Raw genomic sequence first — 17888 nt, 5'->3', positions numbered from 1 at the left:
GGCTCCTGTGTCTGAAATGGTAGCTGTATCTTTAAGGCGCTTGCCTACCCCTGTCTGCTTTGTGTGGAAAGTCACGCCGTCAGAACATGCTTTAATTCTGAAAGGTAGAGGTGGAAAAGGGGTTAAGAAACGTTCACCTCTGGAGCAACAATCGACTAGTTGGGCAAGGTGAGTTTGATACTACTTTTATTATATTGTTAATCGGTGTGCGTTGTTGACCAAGACAAAAACGGCATCCTTTCTTCCTAGTTGGTTGATGTTGAGAAAAGGTGTTCATAGCTTTGGATATGCCTCTCCAAAACACGAGGTTTGTTCATAAACGGCGCCTGAAAAGTGTCAGACTTTTCATACAATTTATCCAAACTAAGTCTTTTAATTTTAGGATAAAATGTAACTTTCCTTCCTTATGTAACCCTGAGGTCTTTAAGAGGGTTGCGCTACTTGCATGATCAACATGCTATTATTGAATTATATTACCGTAATAGCTATACAACGTTTAAATGTATTCAGAGTTTAAGATTAAATGCGCAGCAACCTTTGTAATTTAGTTGCCAGTAAGCGGGAAACCAATGTTTGCATTGCAGTGGGTCTGACGACTTGGGGATTTGTGTAGAAAGGGAATCATGCCCCTTTTAGAGCAAACGGGCAATTTACCATAACAATTGAATCAAAGGGATGGTTCATTGACACGATTTCCTGCGTTTTATTAGTATGTTTGTTGAGTCCCGATGACGTCTAGGTATTTTGTTGATGTTGAATAAGGGGTACATTCCCAAATTCTTATCTGACTCTTTGTTTTTGTCGGTGCAGGATACCGTTGTTTCGTGCGTGTCGGAAATGAAGTCCACTCAATTTTTACTATCCACTGCACTTCTTTTCCTTCTATCTGGACTTTCCATGATTACCGCCTGCAACAAAGCTCTCTGTGCCAGTGATGTCAGCAAGTGCCTCATTCAGGTAAGAAGGCTAAGATTCTTAGTGCGTTTTTTAAAAGGCATTCGGTTTAGGTAAACTTGTCTCACTAATACCATTTTTCTGTTACTAAATCACTTTGAGAACTCTATGGAATTTCTATAAGGAATCTCATGTCTTTTCAGAGTAAATTGCCACTGCCATAGTGTTATGCCAAAATGGTATATTGTAGGACTTGATGCACCTCCCAATATGCATTTCCACTGTGTATGTAATTTTACATTAACCTAAAATCTCTACATTCTCTCTATACTGGAAACATGCATACAACCATAACAGTACCTGCACACTAAATTAACCCTTCAGAGAACACTCAACTAACAAAGCAGAGATACTAAAAATGTACTCGATATTGGCTTGGCTTCCAATCAGGCGCATGTTTTACATTTACAGCCACAGTGTCTTCAAAGGATGTAGCCTAGTCTACCTTGGCTGTACATGCGATGGCCAATGGAGATTGATATCTGTATACCTTCCATGGTTGCTGTTGCAGCCACAACCACACTTCACTGTGTGCTTAGTTAGCTCCATCCCTGTGCACATCTGGAATTTGACCTCTGCTCTCCCTTTGAACTGCCTTCCCAGCCACACTGGAGGAGTCACAGAACAGGCAGCTTAAGGTCGGCCCACTCCTCAAACATACGCAGTTACACACACCCGCCCGTAGTGATTTCTAACAGGATATGTATGGCTTATATTCTTGTTTGAGTCATCCATGACGTGCTCAATACACAAAAATAATGTTATATTGTTTTGGCGCTCATGTAACAACTAAAGCCAGACTGAGACTACTGTATTGAAAGAATGTTTGCACAACATAAAGGCTTAAATGCATACAAGAGTTATGCAAATGTGTGCCACCTTCACTGTCTATTACTGAGTTTCTCTCTTACTTGTGAGTTATGCACGTATGTACATCAGTCCTGCCACATACATAAAATGTGACTGTTATAATATACATTGTGTGTTTTGTGATGTACAGGAGCTGTGTCAGTGCAGGCCCTCTGATGGGAACTGCTCATGCTGTAAGGAGTGTATGCTCTGTCTGGGCACACTGTGGGAGGAGTGCTGCGACTGTGTGGGTAGGTGCCCGAGTTGTGCAGTTGTGGCCAAAAGTTTTGAGAATGACACACATATTAATTTTCAAAGTCTGCTGCCTCAGTTTGTATGATCGCAATTTGCATATACTCCAGAATGTTATGAAGAGTGATCAGATGAATTGCAAAGTCCCTCTTTGTCATACAAATTAACTTAATCCCCAAAAAACATTTCCACTGCATTTCAGCCCTGCCACAAAAGGACCAGCTGACATGTCAGTGATTCTCTTGTTAACACAGGTGTGAGTGTTGATGAGGACAAGGCTGGAGATCACTCTGTCATGCTGATTGAGTTCAAATGACAGACTGGAAGCTTCAAAGGGAGGTGCTCAGAATCATTGTTCTTCCTCTGTCAACCATGGTTACCTGCAAGGAAACACGTGCCGTCATCATTGCTTTGCACAAAAAGGTCTTCACGGGCAAGGATATTGCTGCCTATAAGATTACAACTATATCAACCATTTATCGGATCATCAAGAACTTCACGGAGAGCGGTTCAATTGTTGTGATGAAGGCTTCAGGGCGCCCAAGAAAGTCCAGCAAGTGCCAGGACCGTCTTCTAAAGTTGATTCAGCTATGGGATCGGGGCACCACCAGTACAGAGCTTGCTCAGGAATGGCAGCATGCAGGTGTGAGGGTATCTGCACGCACAATGAGGCAAAGTCTTTTGGAGGATGGCTTGGTGTCAAGAAGGGCAGCAAAGAAGCCACTTCTCTTCAGGAAAAACATCAGGGACAGACTGATATTCTGTCAAAAGTACAGGGATTGGGATGCTGAGGACTGGGGTAAAGATATTTTCTCTGAATCCCCTTTCCGATTGTTTGGGGCATCCGGAAAAAAAGCTTGTCCGGAGAAGACACTGAAGCAGCAAACTTTGGAAATTAATATTTGTCATTCTTAACTTTTGGCCACGACTGTAGAATTGAGACACAGGATTTGGACTCGAGTCTGGCTCTTCACAAATTTGAGACTCGAGATGATAGAAAATAAAAACTTGAGACTTACAGTGCCTTGCGAAAGTATTCGGCCCCCTTGAACTTTGTGACCTTTTGCCACATTTCAGGCTTCAAACATAAAGATATAAAACTGTATTTTTTTGTGAAGAATCAACAACAAGTGGGACACAATCATGAAGTGGAACGACATTTATTGGATTTTTTTAACAAATCAAAAACGGAAAAATTGGGCATGCAAAATTATTCAGCCCCCTTAAGTTAATACTTTGTAGCGCCACCTTTTGCTGCGATTACAGCTGTAAGTCGCTTGGGGTATGTCTCTATCAGTTTTGCACATCAAGAGACTGAAGTTTTTTCCCATTCCTCCTTGCAAAACAGCTCGAGCTCAGTGAGGTTGGATAGAGAGCATTTGTGAACAGCAGTTTTCAGTTCTTTCCACAGATTCTCGATTGGCCAAGTCAAAGTCCAGACCTGAATCCATTCTAACACCTGGATATGTTTATTTTTGAACTATTCCATTGTAGATTTTGCTTTATGTTTTGGATCATTGTCTTGTTGGAAGACAAATCTCCGTCCCAGTCTCAGGTCTTTTGCAGACTCCTCCAGGTTTTCTTCCAGAATGGTCCTGTATTTGGCTCCATCCATCTTCCCATCAATTTTAACCATCTTCCCTGTCCCTGCTGAAAAAAGCAGGCCCAAACCATGATCCTGCCACCACCATGTTTGACAGTGGGTATGGTGTGTTCAAGGTGAGGAGCTGTGTTGCTTTTCCGCCAAACATAACGTTTTGCATTGTTGCCAAAAAGTTCAATTTTGGTTTCATCTGACCAGAGCACCTTCTTCCACATGTTTGGTGTGTCTCCCAGGTGGCTTGTGGCAAACTTTAAACGACACTTTTTATGGATATCTTTAAGAAATTGCTTTCTTTTTGCTACTCTTCCATAAAGGCCAGATTTGTGCAATATACGACTGATTGTTGTCCTATGGACAGAGTCTCCCACCTCAGCTGTAGATCTCTGCAGTTCATCCAGAGTGATCATGGGCCTCTTGGCTGCATCTCTGATCAGTCTTCTCCTTGTATGAGCTGAAAGTTGAGGGACGGCCAGGTCTTGGTAGATTTGCAGTGGTCTGATACTCCTTCCATTTCAATATTATCGCTTGCAAAGTGCTCCTTGGGTTGTTTAAAGCTTGGGAAATCTTTTTGTATCCAAATCCGGCTTTAAACTTCTTCACACCAGTATCTCGGACCTGCCTGGTGTGTTCCTTGTTCTTCATGATGCTCTCTGCGCTTTTAACGGACCTCTGACACTATCACAGTGCAGGTGCATTTATACGGAGACTTGATTACACACAGGTGGATTGTATTTATCATCATTAGTCATTTAGGTCAACATTGGATCATTCAGAGATCCTCACTGAACGTCTGGAGAGAGTTTGCTGCACTGAAAGTAAAGGGGCTGAATAATTTTGCAGGCCCAATGTTTCAGTTTTTGATTTGTTAAAAAAGTTTAAAATATCCAATAAATGTCGTTCCACTTCATGATTGGTTCCCACTGTTTGCTTTGCCATCGCACCAGCAATTGGGCATCAAGCAACAATTACTAGCATAGGTCTTTTGTTAAGTCAAAATTGCTTGATATTGATCTTATGAAGCTTGCATTTGGAATGAGTTAAAATGTATTATTACATAATCAAAATGTGTTGTAGACAAAATAATGAAAAGGGCTGTCTGCTAGCCTCAATAAATAGACAAAGATTTGTAGTTGATTGATGTCATTGCATGTCTTGATTTATTTTATTTTATTTTTTGACTTGAAATAACTTGGCTCAGCTCAACTTGCTCTTAAAATGCACAACTTGGAATTGACTCTAGACTCTGCCAGTTCTACTTAGGACTTGAAACTTTGACCATTTTGCTTGAGACTTGCTAGTGACTTGGTCCTACGTACTAGGTGCACATTTGAAAAGGGCAAACTACAACCAGGGGCAGAATGGATTAATGAGGATGGGTATTTGGTTTTGCATCATATTGAGCTCCTCCAAATCCTTCCTTCCATTATTCACTGATTGTTCAAGGTAGTGCACCCATCCTATTTTACAAGTGTAGTGCAGTGAACGGTGAGTATCATATGAACAAATGGTGGTTTATTGATGATCAGAAATTTATTGTAAAAGTATTTGACTTTTATCAACTTGTTCCCTGCATCCCATCACACAGGGATGTGTAACCCCAGGAACTACAGCGATACTCCGGCTACCTCCAAGAGCACGGTGGAGGAACTCTACCGACCCATCCCCTCACTGTTCCGTGCCCTCACCGAGGGCGACGCACCTATCAACATGATGGTAGTATCCTTCCCCGTGGCTGAGGAACTATCTTACCATGAGAACCTGGTGTCTTTCCTGGAAACTCTGGAGGACCAGCACCAAAATGTCTCCCTGACCGGGAACAGTATCCACACCAGCTACGATAACACCCAAAGTACCGAAGGTAGGGAGGGATGAGCGGGTTGAATTTTGGGGACAGTCATAGCTGCTGGGTATTTCATAATAAGAGAATAAACAGAGCGGGGCACATCATAGTCTTACAAAGATGCCTTTTATCCAAGTTTTAGTTCATCAGAAGATTCTATGATAGTTTAGCATTTGTAGCAAAAATATCATTCAAGTCATGGGACCGATCTTTTCATTTTTCACACATCGTGTCTATAAATTTCTATTGTGAAGCTCAGCAAGGTCACACAGGTAACATGATGCTCACAGGTTATGACTGTATGAACTACACATTGAAACATCCAGCCCAAAGAGGGAGGTTTAAATAAAATACTTACTAGTCGCCAAAGTCGGTTTGCTGCCTAGTTAAATAAAATATTCTGGCAGATTGGGCACCCCCATAAGTGCTAAAGATATGAACTTTGGTCCATCCCACTATTTTAGGGAAACCCCAAGAGCCAATGAATAGCTCAAATCCCCGACAGTCTATTGTTTTAGGAGAGGGAGAGCTATAATGAAGTCATCGCTAAAGCTGCTTTGATCCGAGCTCGGTGGCTAGACCCCTCCAATAAAACATATGCAATCTTTTGATGGGTTTAGTGGGCTGCAAGCCCTGCAAATTGAGTAGATTGCTGCTGGCCTTGTGGACTTTCATGTGCATCCACTCCATTTGTCTTCTACTCAGCAACCGGTCCTAGTGATTTGTAGGAACCTGTGTGTGTGTGTGAGGCCACTTGACAGTTCATGTAGGTTTAGTATTCTGATCATATTTCTGAGCAGGGAATTCTGAACGAGTCAAGCGGCTATGCCTACATTTTTAAATATGTCCAGTGTTTCCGGATTCCCTTTTTCCCGGGGGGCCAAGACAGAGTTGGGGAAACCCTGCTTTAGAGTACCTTCGTAAAGTGACGACTAAGCATGTTTTTCCGTAAATCTTTCAAATGGATAGTGGTAATATTTCCCTGTTGTATTCCTTGGAGAAATAAGCCGTTGAATGCCATGTCTTTCCCCTCCGCAGATAACATGTGCACTGTGGTGTACTTTGACGACTGCGTGTCCATCCGCCAGTGCAAGCAATACTGCGAGTCCATGGGGGGCTCCAAATACCGCTGGTTCCACAATGCCTGCTGTGAGTGTATCGGCCCAGAGTGCCTCGACTACGGCAGCAAAACTGTCAAGTGTATGAACTGCCTGTTCTGATTGAAGCTAATAGGACTGGGGACATTAGGGTACTGTGTTCAAACTGCCACAAGGGGGCACTATCTGGAGTAGCAGATGGTGAAGGTTAACTGAGGAATATGACTTTCATAATGCTTCAGTATTTTTATGTATTATGAATTATTTTTGCTCATTTTTATATTTTATAGGTTCTTTAGCAAATTAGAAATATATCGTTTTGAATTTTTTTCTAGTTAAGAGGAGAGGTCAATGTTTTAAAATGTGTAATGCAATGGCATTTTATTTTTGATGTCATGGAAAATCGGAGTAAATGCTATTTGTATAATTGTTTTATCACGTGTTATTTTAGGAAACAACGTCCATATTCAATCAAACTAATAGCCAGCCATTCACATGTTTGATTTTATATGTGCAGTTAAAATGATTTGTTTCATACTGTAAACATTATTTAAGTTAAGTTCAGCCAGACATATAGGACATGTTTGGTACAGATGGGTTAAGTTCAGCTGGCCAGACAGATGGGACATGTTTGGCTGACCAGATAGGATAAGCACGGTTTGTACGGTGATGGAATTTTGTGTTTTCCAGGCCTTGAAAAGTTGGGACAAGTTTGGCCAGATATGATAATTTTCAGAAATAAGTTTGGCCAGATGAAACTAGTTCAGCTGGCTGGCCCGATAGGACAAGTCATCTGGAATATATGTTCAGCTGGCTGGACAGATAACAAGTTAGGACAATTGGCCAGATAGGGTAAGTTCTGCCAGATGGGTTAAGGTCAGCTCGCTGGACAGATGAGACGAGTGCAGCCAGATAAGTTTGGTAGGCTGGTCAGACAAGTTCACAACCGGGGACCAGCATGTGGGTGTGTTGGGGGTATCCGAGCTTCATCAGCCAACACTCTAGTGTTGGTTAATCAAATCTTCCCATTCCGGCTTAATTTGGCATGCCTTCTTAAACAGCCAAACTGTATACGCATTCAAACATCAAGTCTTCTCTTGAGTTGGGCTCAGGGATGGAACAACTGTTGAACCTTTTTTTTATTTATTTTTTACCTTTATTTAACCAGGCAAGTCAGTTAAGAACACATTCTTATTTTCAATGACGGACTGGGAACAGTGGGTTAACTGCCTGTTCAGGGGCAGAACGACAGATTTGTACCTTGTCAGCTCGGGGGTTTGAACTTGCAACCTTCCGGTTACTAGTCCAACGCTCTAACCACTAGGCTACCCTGCCGAGTTGGGTGTGGGGGTAGGTCGAACTGTGGGTGGAAAGGGAGAGAGGGGCATGCATCCCACATCAGTTGACCAAAATGTAGAACTCCTACTACCGGCCATTATGGGTAGCAATCATTAGAAGTGCTTATTATTATGCATATTATTTGTCAATTGTGGGAATAAATTAGGATATGCATGTTTTTTTTTTAAATATGCAGTACAACTGAGGGGAAGGGGTTCGAAATGATGTTGGCTGCGGATCTGGTTCTGTACTGTAGGTGGCACCATGTGCTCTTTTTAAAGGATGAGCCCATATCTCTTGAAAGGCCCTAGGATACATGTGTAAAGGGTTGGTCAGACATTCACTGGAATGACAACCCTACGTGGGATGGGGTGGAATATTGAAGGACAATTAGAGGTTTCCTTAGTCGCAGCTACGGTATGCTTAACAGTGCAAATATTATGGTACAGTTTATATGGACACTCAATTACCATGGTACTTCTTAATGGTAAGTTTACAAACATGGTAAGTGGTGAAATAAGTATAGCTAGATAAAATTGTATGTAATGTAATGGTGTTGCAGATAATAACAAGACGATCTGTCTTCATCTGGCTAAAAGAGAAGGAATGTAAATATCTATTCTTTGCAGGAAACTCATTCTACACTTTTAGACAGTTGTATGGACAAAATGACGGGGGTGAAAATGTATTTCTCCCATGGACAAAGAAACTCACAAGGAGTGATGGTATTGACACGTTTGATCTGAATGTGCAAACAGATCCGAAGGATCAATCAAGCTAGTTGTCTTAATTACTTTCTTATGTCATTGTCGCTGGCACCAAAAGTTAAGTGTTGATAAGGGACAGAATGCTGTCAGGCCATCAAATAATTGGTATACATATTACACTTACAGAATTTACACGAGGGCGAGGATATTGGAACTTTAAATCAAAGCCTACTGGACGACAAATTGTTTTTAACCAAGAGAATAATTTTAAACTTTTCCCCTATATAGCATAGAGACAGTGGATCCTCTTATTGCATGGGGCACTTTGACTGAACAAAAATATATCCCATGTTTCATGATCTGAAATAAAAGATCAAATGTACCATATGCAACAAAAGCTTATTTCTTTCAAATGTTATGCACAAATTTGTTAACATCCATTAGTGAGCATTTCTCCTTTGTCAAGAAAATCCATCACCTGACAGCTGTGGCATATCAAGAAGCTGATTAAACGGCATGATCACATAACACAATGCCACAGATGTCTCAAGTTCTTGGTCACCTCCCAGACCAAGGCCCTTCTCCCACGACTGCTCAGTTTGGCCGGGCAGCCAGCTCTAGGAAGAGTCTTGGTGGTGCCAAACTTCTTCCATTTAAGAATGGCCACTGTGTTCTTGGGGACATTCAATGCTGCAGAAATATTTTGGTACCCTTCCCCAGATCTGTGCCTCGACACAATCCTGTCTAGGAGCTCTACGGACTATTCCTTTGACCTCATGGCCTGGTCTTTGATCTGACATGCACTATCAGCTGTGGGACCTTATATAAACAGGTGTGTGCCTTTCCGAATCATATCCAATCAATTGGATTTACCACAGGTGGACTCCAAGTTGTAGAAACGTCTCATGGATGATCATTGGAAAGAGGACGCACCTGAGGTCAATTTTGAGTCTCATAGCAAAGGGTCTGAATGCGTATGTAAATATGGTATGTTTTTTTAAATTTGTAATACATTAGCAAAATTTTCAAAAACTATTCGCTTTCTCAGTATAGGGTATCTGGCCGAACTTGTCAGATCGGGTCTGGCAAGCCGGCCAAACTTATCTTATTGGACCGAACACCAAATTTTTCCTGACCGGCAGGCCAAACTTTACTTACCTGTTCAGCCAGTCGAATTTGTCCTATCTGTCTGGCTGACCGGAATGGCCGAACATATCCAACTAGACGTTGGAACATTGCTGCAGGGACTTGCTTCTATTCAGCCACAAGCATTAGTGAGGTCAGGCACTGATGTTGGGCTTGCAGTCGGCGTTCCAATTCCTCCCAAAGGTGTTTGATGGGGTTGAGGTCAGGGCTTTGTGCAGGCCAGTCAAGTTCTTCCACACTGATCTCAACTTATGCTATCTAGAACTTATCCTAGCCGGCCAGACCCGATCTGACAGCTACCCTAATAGACAGCTACGAAGAATATAGATAAACTCTCTTGGTAAATAGTGTGGTCTACAGCTGTACAAGCCCCTTAAAGCTGCCAGAAGGGCAACACACAGGAGAGGTCTGGGGGAAGTAAGGTGACTTCCGTGTAGTTGGTGACGGGGCCCGAGCTAAGACGAGGGAGTTGAAGTTGTGTGCCCGACAGGATACAGCCAGACCCGGAGCCCAGAAGATGGTATCCCGGAGAGGGTCTCATGGGGGAGACCTATCCTTTTCATTTGGTTTATTATTTAATAAACTCCCTTGAAACCGAGCTAATCATACTCTGTCCGTGTCTGACCTATGTAAACGTCTTGACCAAACCCCCTGGTCTGCCACAGATGGCCTACACCAGCCAAACCCGGATGAAGCTGGGCCAATTGTGTGCCGCCCTATGGGACTCCCAATCACGGCCGGTTGTGATACAGCCTGGATTCAAACCAGGGTGTCTGTAGTGACGCCTCTAGCACTGAGATACAGTGCCTTAGATGGCTGCGCCACTTGGGATCAAATCCTTAAGTACAAAATGAGAAGTAGCAACATGCAAATTAAATCCAAAAGAAGCAGTAGAAAGAGCCAAATTACCTACCTCATCCCCATATTGTTTTTATTTACTTTTTAAAAATGTTTTGCACACCAGTATTTCTACTTGCACATCTATCACTGTTAATGTGTTAATTTGACAAATTGCAATTACTTCGCTACTATGGCCTATTTATTGCCTTACCTCCTTACGCCATTTGCACACACTGTGTATATAGATTTTTCTATTGTGTTTATCCTATGTGTAACTGTGCTGTTGCTTTTTGTCACACTGTCACAGTTGTAAATGAGAACTTGTTCTCAACTGACCTACCTGGTTTTATATATATATATATATATATATATATATATATATATATATTTTTTTTTTTATCCAAATGAAATATATATATATTTTTTTTATCCAAATGAAATATATATATATATTTTTTTTATCCAAATGAAATATATATATATTTTTTTTATCCAAATGAAATATATATATATTTTTTTAATCCAAATGAAATATATATTTTTTTTTAATCCAAATGAAATATATATATTTTTTTTTAATCCAAATGAAATATATATATATTTTTTTAATCCAAATGAAATATATATATTTTTTTTAATCCAAATGAAATGTTAGAGCTAAATTTAAATCCAAAAGAAACAGTCAACTGTAGCTTTACTAGGCATCTTTCTCCTCTGCAATCCGCTGTCCTAATGAGTTACTGACACCATCTTTTCCCATAACCCTCCTAATATACATATTTAACATAATGAACAGTTTACATACAGTACCAGTCAAAAGTTAGGCCACCTAGTCACTCCAGGGTTTCTTTATTTTTACTATTGTCTACATTGTAGAATAATAGTGAAGACGTCAAAACTATGAAGTAACACATATGGAATCATGTAGTAACCAAAAAGGTTAAACGAATCAAAATATATTGTATATTTGAGATTCGTCAAAGCAGCCACCCTTTGCCTTGTCAACTTCGCACACTGTTGGAATTCTTTCAACTAGCTTCACCTGGACTTCTTTAAACAGTTTAGAAGGATTTGCCACATATACTGAGCACTTTGTTGACTGCCTTTCCTTCACTCTGCTGTCCAACTCTTCCCAAACCATCTCTTTCATTACCCACTTCCCTACCTAAAGCTACTCAAAATGGTTGAAAGATAAAAACACTTTTCGTGCGCTCTAGTACCGCTTGCCTTGCGGTAGCAGATAGAACAGTCTATGACTTGGGTGACTGGAGTTTGATCCTGACACCACCTAGTATATAGGGTCCTGGATGGCAGGAAGCTTGGCCCCAGTGATGTACTGGGCTGTAAGCACTACCCTCTGTAGCGCCTTGCGATCGGATGCCGAGCAGTTGCCATAATAGACGGTGATGTAACCGGTCAGGATGCTCTCGATGGTGCAGATGTCGAACTTTTTGAGGATCTGGGGACCCATGCCAAATATTTTCAGTCTCCTGAGGGGGAAGAGGAGTGGTCGTGCCCTCGTCACAACTTTCTTGGTGTGTTTGGACCATGATAGTTTGGTGATGTGGACACCAACAAACTTGAAACTCTCGACCTACTCCACTACAGCCTCGTCAATTTGAATGGGGGCGTGTTCACCCCCTTCCCTTTCCTGTAGTCCACAATCATCTCCTTTTGTCTTGCTCACATTCATTGCGAGGTTGTTGTCCTGGCACCATACTGCCAGGTCTCTGACCTCCCTATAGGCTGTCTCATCGTTGTAGGTGATCAGGCCTACCACCGTTGTGTCATCAGCAAACTTAATTGTGTTGGAGTCGTGCTTGGTACGCAGTCGTGGGTGAACTAAGCATGCACCCCTGAGGGGCCCACGTTTTGAGGGTCAGCTTAGCAGATGTGTTGTTGCCTGCCCTTACCACCTGGGGGCAACCCGTGAGGTGTTCAGTCCCAGGGTCCTTAGCATAGTGATGAGCTATGTGGGCACTATGGTGTTGAACGCTGAGCTGTAGTCAATTAATAGCTTTCTCACATAGGTGTTCCTTTTGTACAGGTGAGAAAGAGCAGTGTGGAGTGTGATTGAGATTGCGTCAGCTGTGGATCTGTTGGGGTAGTATGCGAGTTGGAGTGATTCTAGTGTTTCCAGGATGATGGTGTTGATGTGAGCCATGACCAGCCTTTCAAAGAACTTCATGGCTACCAATGTGAGTGCTACGGGGCGGTAGTCATTTAAGCAGGTTTTCTTTGCTTTCTTGGCCACAGGGACGATGGTGGTCTGCTTGAAACATGCAGTATGGGGTAGTAAAAAAAATGAACAAATTGTAGAAATTACCAAAAAATAAACATGAACCAAATTCACGATACTACCCTGAATTTCAAACAAAAACTGTACTATTCAGATCCCTATACAGACTCAGGAACCTGGGAGGTGTAAACTCATTCAGTACTCCCCATAACATTTTGGCTGTAAAGCCCTGGAGATCCAGAAATCTATTTGCTGCCTTCACAATGATGTCTACCTTAGAAGTTTTATTAGTTTGACTAGTGCAATTTATCACTTGGGCTATAAAACGCAACAACGTCCACCTTCTTGTTAGTATGTCGGTATCCTTCTCCTGCATGGCATTCACTGCAGACTGTGGGCCATCCACTACCATCTCTCTACGCACTTCTCCACATAGGAGACCTGCTGGATGGCACCGATCCTAGCTACTGCGATCTCCTTCATCCTCAACAGGGGGGAACGTGATTCCCATCTCAATAACATGCTTCATCTGACTCTTCAACTACTACATATTTTTTTCATTCGACAACTACAAAGCCTCTATATACAACGAAACACCTGAGATGACACCTTTTAACCGGTGCCCTACTCTGAAAATCACAACTTTTCACATCTTGTTGAGCCACAGCTCTTTCGCCTTTTGCGTTGTTGACACAAATGAACATCAGCATCATACCGCTTCTGGTCACTCGAACCGATTCCACTTCACCACCTTTGAGACAACAAACAAGTCACCCCAAAAAACAATTTCTTGTGAATCGCACTGAAACCATAAACTGCTGTGTATTTCCAACTTTAGCCCTTTCAATTCCCTTTCACCAACGTCCACTCATTCTCACCAACTATATTTAGGCCAAGATAATCGCAAAATACTTCCGCCATTGCACTTTCAGTCATCCCCCGGACTCCCTCGCCCTTTACTGTGAACGATGCGAGAGTTTGTGTTCTCGAAGTATCATCCATATTGTTCACATTCCAGCACAGCTGTTGCGTCACCAATTTCCCCAATTTGATCTGCACTACTCGCCGCCATTTCCACTCCTGACTTCCCTTTGCCGAGCAAATTCTTTTGACAACACCAAAAAACTCAGTTCCCGCCATCTTCCTCACCTAACAAAGTTGTTCAAGATGTATGCAATAAAGCTTTTATCTGTGGCAGTGCTGCTAGCGCCGTCTCCGGCCCACACTCAAGCACAGTAGCTGGCGTTAATGCAACAACGTTGTATGCCTATCACCCCAACGAAGGAGGCTGCTAGCTAGGCTAGGGGAAACTGGTAGTGTCCTTCGCCCCCGCCTGCCAAGCACTGCTTTCCCGCATTTCTGTTAACGTTATGGCAAGTAGCTAGCGCAGCCAAGCCTATTCCTGCGTGATACTACCTGGTACATGCTAGTAGGTGGGGGTGAACGACTGTGTGTGCCAGTGTAGCAGCCTCAACCGCATCGCAGGGGGCGTGGCATGTAGTAAGTGAAGCGTAGTGGGCACAGCATGTGGTAAACGCGGTCTGCAGATAGACCCTGCTCGTATGATTAGCTACCCTCAGACCAAGGAATATTCAGAGATGTATGTCTGTGTGTTACTAGCCTAAGGCCGGTCTGGGTTGATCAAGGATTGTGTTGTTCGTTTTCCAGACAGGAACTTGAGTTTTTATTGAAACAGAGTTGAGATGTCTTCCATTTAAAATAAAATAATTAAACTGTACATTGGTTGTTTTTGTTTATGCCTTACTTTAGTGCAAGGGATATTTAATTGGTGTGTATTTCAATGCTGTGAAGACATATTATATTTCCTAGTGGTAACTATACACTCAGTGGCCAGTTATTATGTAAAGCCATCTATACTAAACACAACATGTAACGTGTTGTTTTCCATGTTTCATGAGCTGAAATAAAAGATCCCAGAAATGTTGAAGAGTGTATTTCTCAAATTTTATGAACAAATGTGTTTACATCCCTGTTCGTGAGCATTTCTCCTTTGCAAATAATAGAATATTAAGAAGCTGATTAAACAGCATGATCATTACACAAGTCCTTGTGCTGGGGACAATCAAACAGCAAGTTTTGTCACACAACAGATAGCATGACTTGAGGCATCTGTGGCAGACTGCAGGAATGTCCACCGGAAAGGTTAATTTAATGTTAATTTCGCTACCATAAAGCTTTCATCGTTTTAGAGAATTTGGCATCTGACGTCCACAGACCGACCACATGTAATTAGGCCAGGCCAGGACCTCCACATCCGGCTTTTCCCCCTGCGGAATCATCAGAGACCAGCCACCTGGACAGCTGATGAAACCGAGGAGTATTTATGTCTAACAAAGCCCTTTTGTGGGGAAAAATCGATTGGCTGGGCCTTGATCCCTAGTAGGTGGGCCTATGCCTTCCCAATCCCAACCATAGATTAGGGCTAAATGAATGTATTTAAATTGACTGATTTTCTTAACTGTAACTCAGTAAAATCATTGTTGCACGTTGCGTTTATATCTAGGCTAATGTTGCACATTGCGTTTATACCTAGGCTATTGACCACTGATTCTATATGGTCTCCAACATTATGGGTATTCAGACTAAATGGTAGAAAGTGGATCTTTAGTCCCTCTGCTGAAGTAGGCCTATGTACGCTTGAATTCATATTTCTGAAAACGGGGAATGGCTTCACATCAGACTATTCAATAAGGATACAGCTAAATATCTAGGACCTATAAATGTTGCTATGCACACTACAGAATGGAACAGTTGATGGTAGTAAACAGGTTTGGAAATTAACACCAGCCACCAACTGGTAGATTTTGGCATTGGCTGGTAGAATGGCTATTCTTAATAGCCTCATTTGCAGGTGGACATACTGAGCATTTGGGAGAGGTTTCTTTTTTCTCAATCCCCAAAAAATGGTGTGCATGCCAGCTCTGGAAGAGTTAATCTCAACATTACAGCGTTGAAAGTGGGGTACAATGTTTTCTGTGGTTTATCCTAATTATTAAATTTTTGGGGGGGTGATGGCTCGTGAAATATTTGAATGGCTGGTAAAATTAGGGCATCTGCCAGCCACTACCGGTGGTGGCCTAAAAAGTAAATGTACCACCATGGTAGTAAAGGTTGTCTGGTGTGATCTGGTTTTGGTCAGGACTGTGTTCCACTGGCGGCGTTAACACAGGCAGCCCAATTCTGATATTCTTTTCGCTAACCAGTCAGATCAGCTCTGAAAAGGTTCTGATGTGAAAAGAGCTGATTTGATTGGTTTAAGGTTTGGGAGCATACATCAGCTGTGTTTAGACAGGTAATCTGTGAGGTGCAAGTCATGCCACAGAGGAATCTGGTCGTTACTGCCCCAAGTCCTCCGAGCTTATTCCCCATGTCTTAGCAATGCTTATAAAAAGGCCTGCAACATTTAGTTTCACACAGGCAGCCCAATTCTGGTCATTAGACCAATCACCTCATATTTTTCAGAGCTGATCTGATTGTCCAAAAATACCAATTAGTAAAAAAAATCAGAATTGGGCTGCATGTGTAAATGTAGCCTAAAGGCCACCAAGGCTGTCAGGGAGCCTAGAGATAAGCAAAAAACTTTACTGCAACGTCTCCAGCCTTATTCATCTATTAGGTCATATCCAACATTCAATCCACTTGTTTAACTTAGCATTTGTTCTTATGCTGGATCTCACTCCGCCTCATATTTGCTTAAACTTTCAAGTATTCATGCAGCCAGTAGGTCTTGTGAAACAGACAATGTTGGTAATGGTACAGAAGTGGAACAGAAGTAGAGCAATGCAGAAAGAGTGGGTTATAGGAGTGAATAGGTGTTTTATGTCAGCAGTGAGGTACTTTAACATTGGGAGGAGCATAAGGACAAATGGCTTTCTATAAGCAGCACTGGCTTTGAATAGTTACTGTAAATGCAACAGGAAAATGTGTATATACACATCCCATTTTCACTTTAACTGCAAAAGTAAAATATATTTTATGTGCAATATAGTGAATGATAAACATTTACATTTCTACATAAGTTCTCACAGGAGCATTCGATTCCTACAAGGAGCAATCTTCCCTAACAGTTCCTTGTCATCCTGGGTGTTCTAAACCACATAACCCCAGGTGTCCCAATCAGATGGTCCACTTCTCCCAAAGCGAGAAGAGGAAAGAAAGGGGAGGCGCGAGAAGGGCATGTTGCTGGCTCACATAGCCGGTGGGCAGTGCCCAGCTGGCAGACAAAAAAATAAGTGTTGCCGGTGAGCAGTGCCCAGCTGGCGAGAAACAAGTGTTGCCGGGTAGTCTGGAAAATCCCAGGTCTCACAAAGAAGCCTTTCTCCAATTTCTCAGGAGGATGGCTCTGGTCACGTGACACATCTGTCCTCCTGACATGGAGGGCCTGCCAAACCTATAGTCGATGATCAGGGATGCGTGCAGGGCAGGCAGAAATCCTTGTTGCAGCATTGGACAACGGTGCCATTGTGACGGTTGTAAAAACAGAGCGGCATTTTATGATAGACATGAGGAATTAGGGTTTGGTTTAGGCAAATTATCTCTGATAGTCAAAGGAAACTGGTTGATGGACATGACAGTGGTAGGTTGTGTTAAGGCCTGTTTCTAACATGAGTCCTTTGTCCTGATCTTCTCTACATTCAGAATGTGCCCACATTTTTAGACAGGTGTAGATTGATGCTTTAAAATAAAGAGCTAGGGCTCAATTCAATCTGTAGTGCTGAAGCTCCACGCTGGAGCACAATAAATTTAAAAGGCAACATTCCCGCATCGACTGCATATGGTCAGCTCAATCTGAAATGCCCTTAATTTCAAAATGTACTACATTATAAACATGCAACTCCAGCAATACAGATTGGAATTGAGACCCTACTTCTGTAACCATAGTTTGACAAGTGTCGGGATTCAATCCAATTGCGGGTTATAGGCATTGTAGCTTTAAGGCAATTTCCGATTGAGCCGACATATGCAGCATTTACCGTAAATGGGATCTCCACGAACATTGCCT

The 17888-nt window shown here is 42.2% G+C and overlaps 1 protein-coding gene across 1 annotated transcript; it reads left to right on the top strand.

Moving 5' to 3' along the window:
- The first annotated feature begins 26 nt into the window (after positions 1-26).
- LOC135517314 (twisted gastrulation protein homolog 1-A-like) lies at positions 27-10961 on the top strand. Its single transcript, XM_064941504.1, has 5 exons — positions 27-168; positions 811-957; positions 1955-2054; positions 5244-5516; positions 6537-10961. The coding sequence occupies exons 2-5, from the start codon at positions 838-840 to the stop codon at positions 6716-6718; spliced, it is 675 nt and encodes a 224-aa protein (XP_064797576.1). The 5' UTR covers positions 27-168; positions 811-837; the 3' UTR covers positions 6719-10961.
- The last annotated feature ends 6927 nt before the right edge of the window (positions 10962-17888 follow it).

Source organism: Oncorhynchus masou, chromosome 28 (assembly GCF_036934945.1).
Source record: "Oncorhynchus masou masou isolate Uvic2021 chromosome 28, UVic_Omas_1.1, whole genome shotgun sequence".
NCBI classification, from domain to species: Eukaryota; Metazoa; Chordata; class Actinopteri; order Salmoniformes; family Salmonidae; genus Oncorhynchus; species Oncorhynchus masou.
The sequence above is the reverse complement of the archived record's forward strand: the minus strand, read 5'-3'. Positions and strand labels throughout refer to the sequence as shown.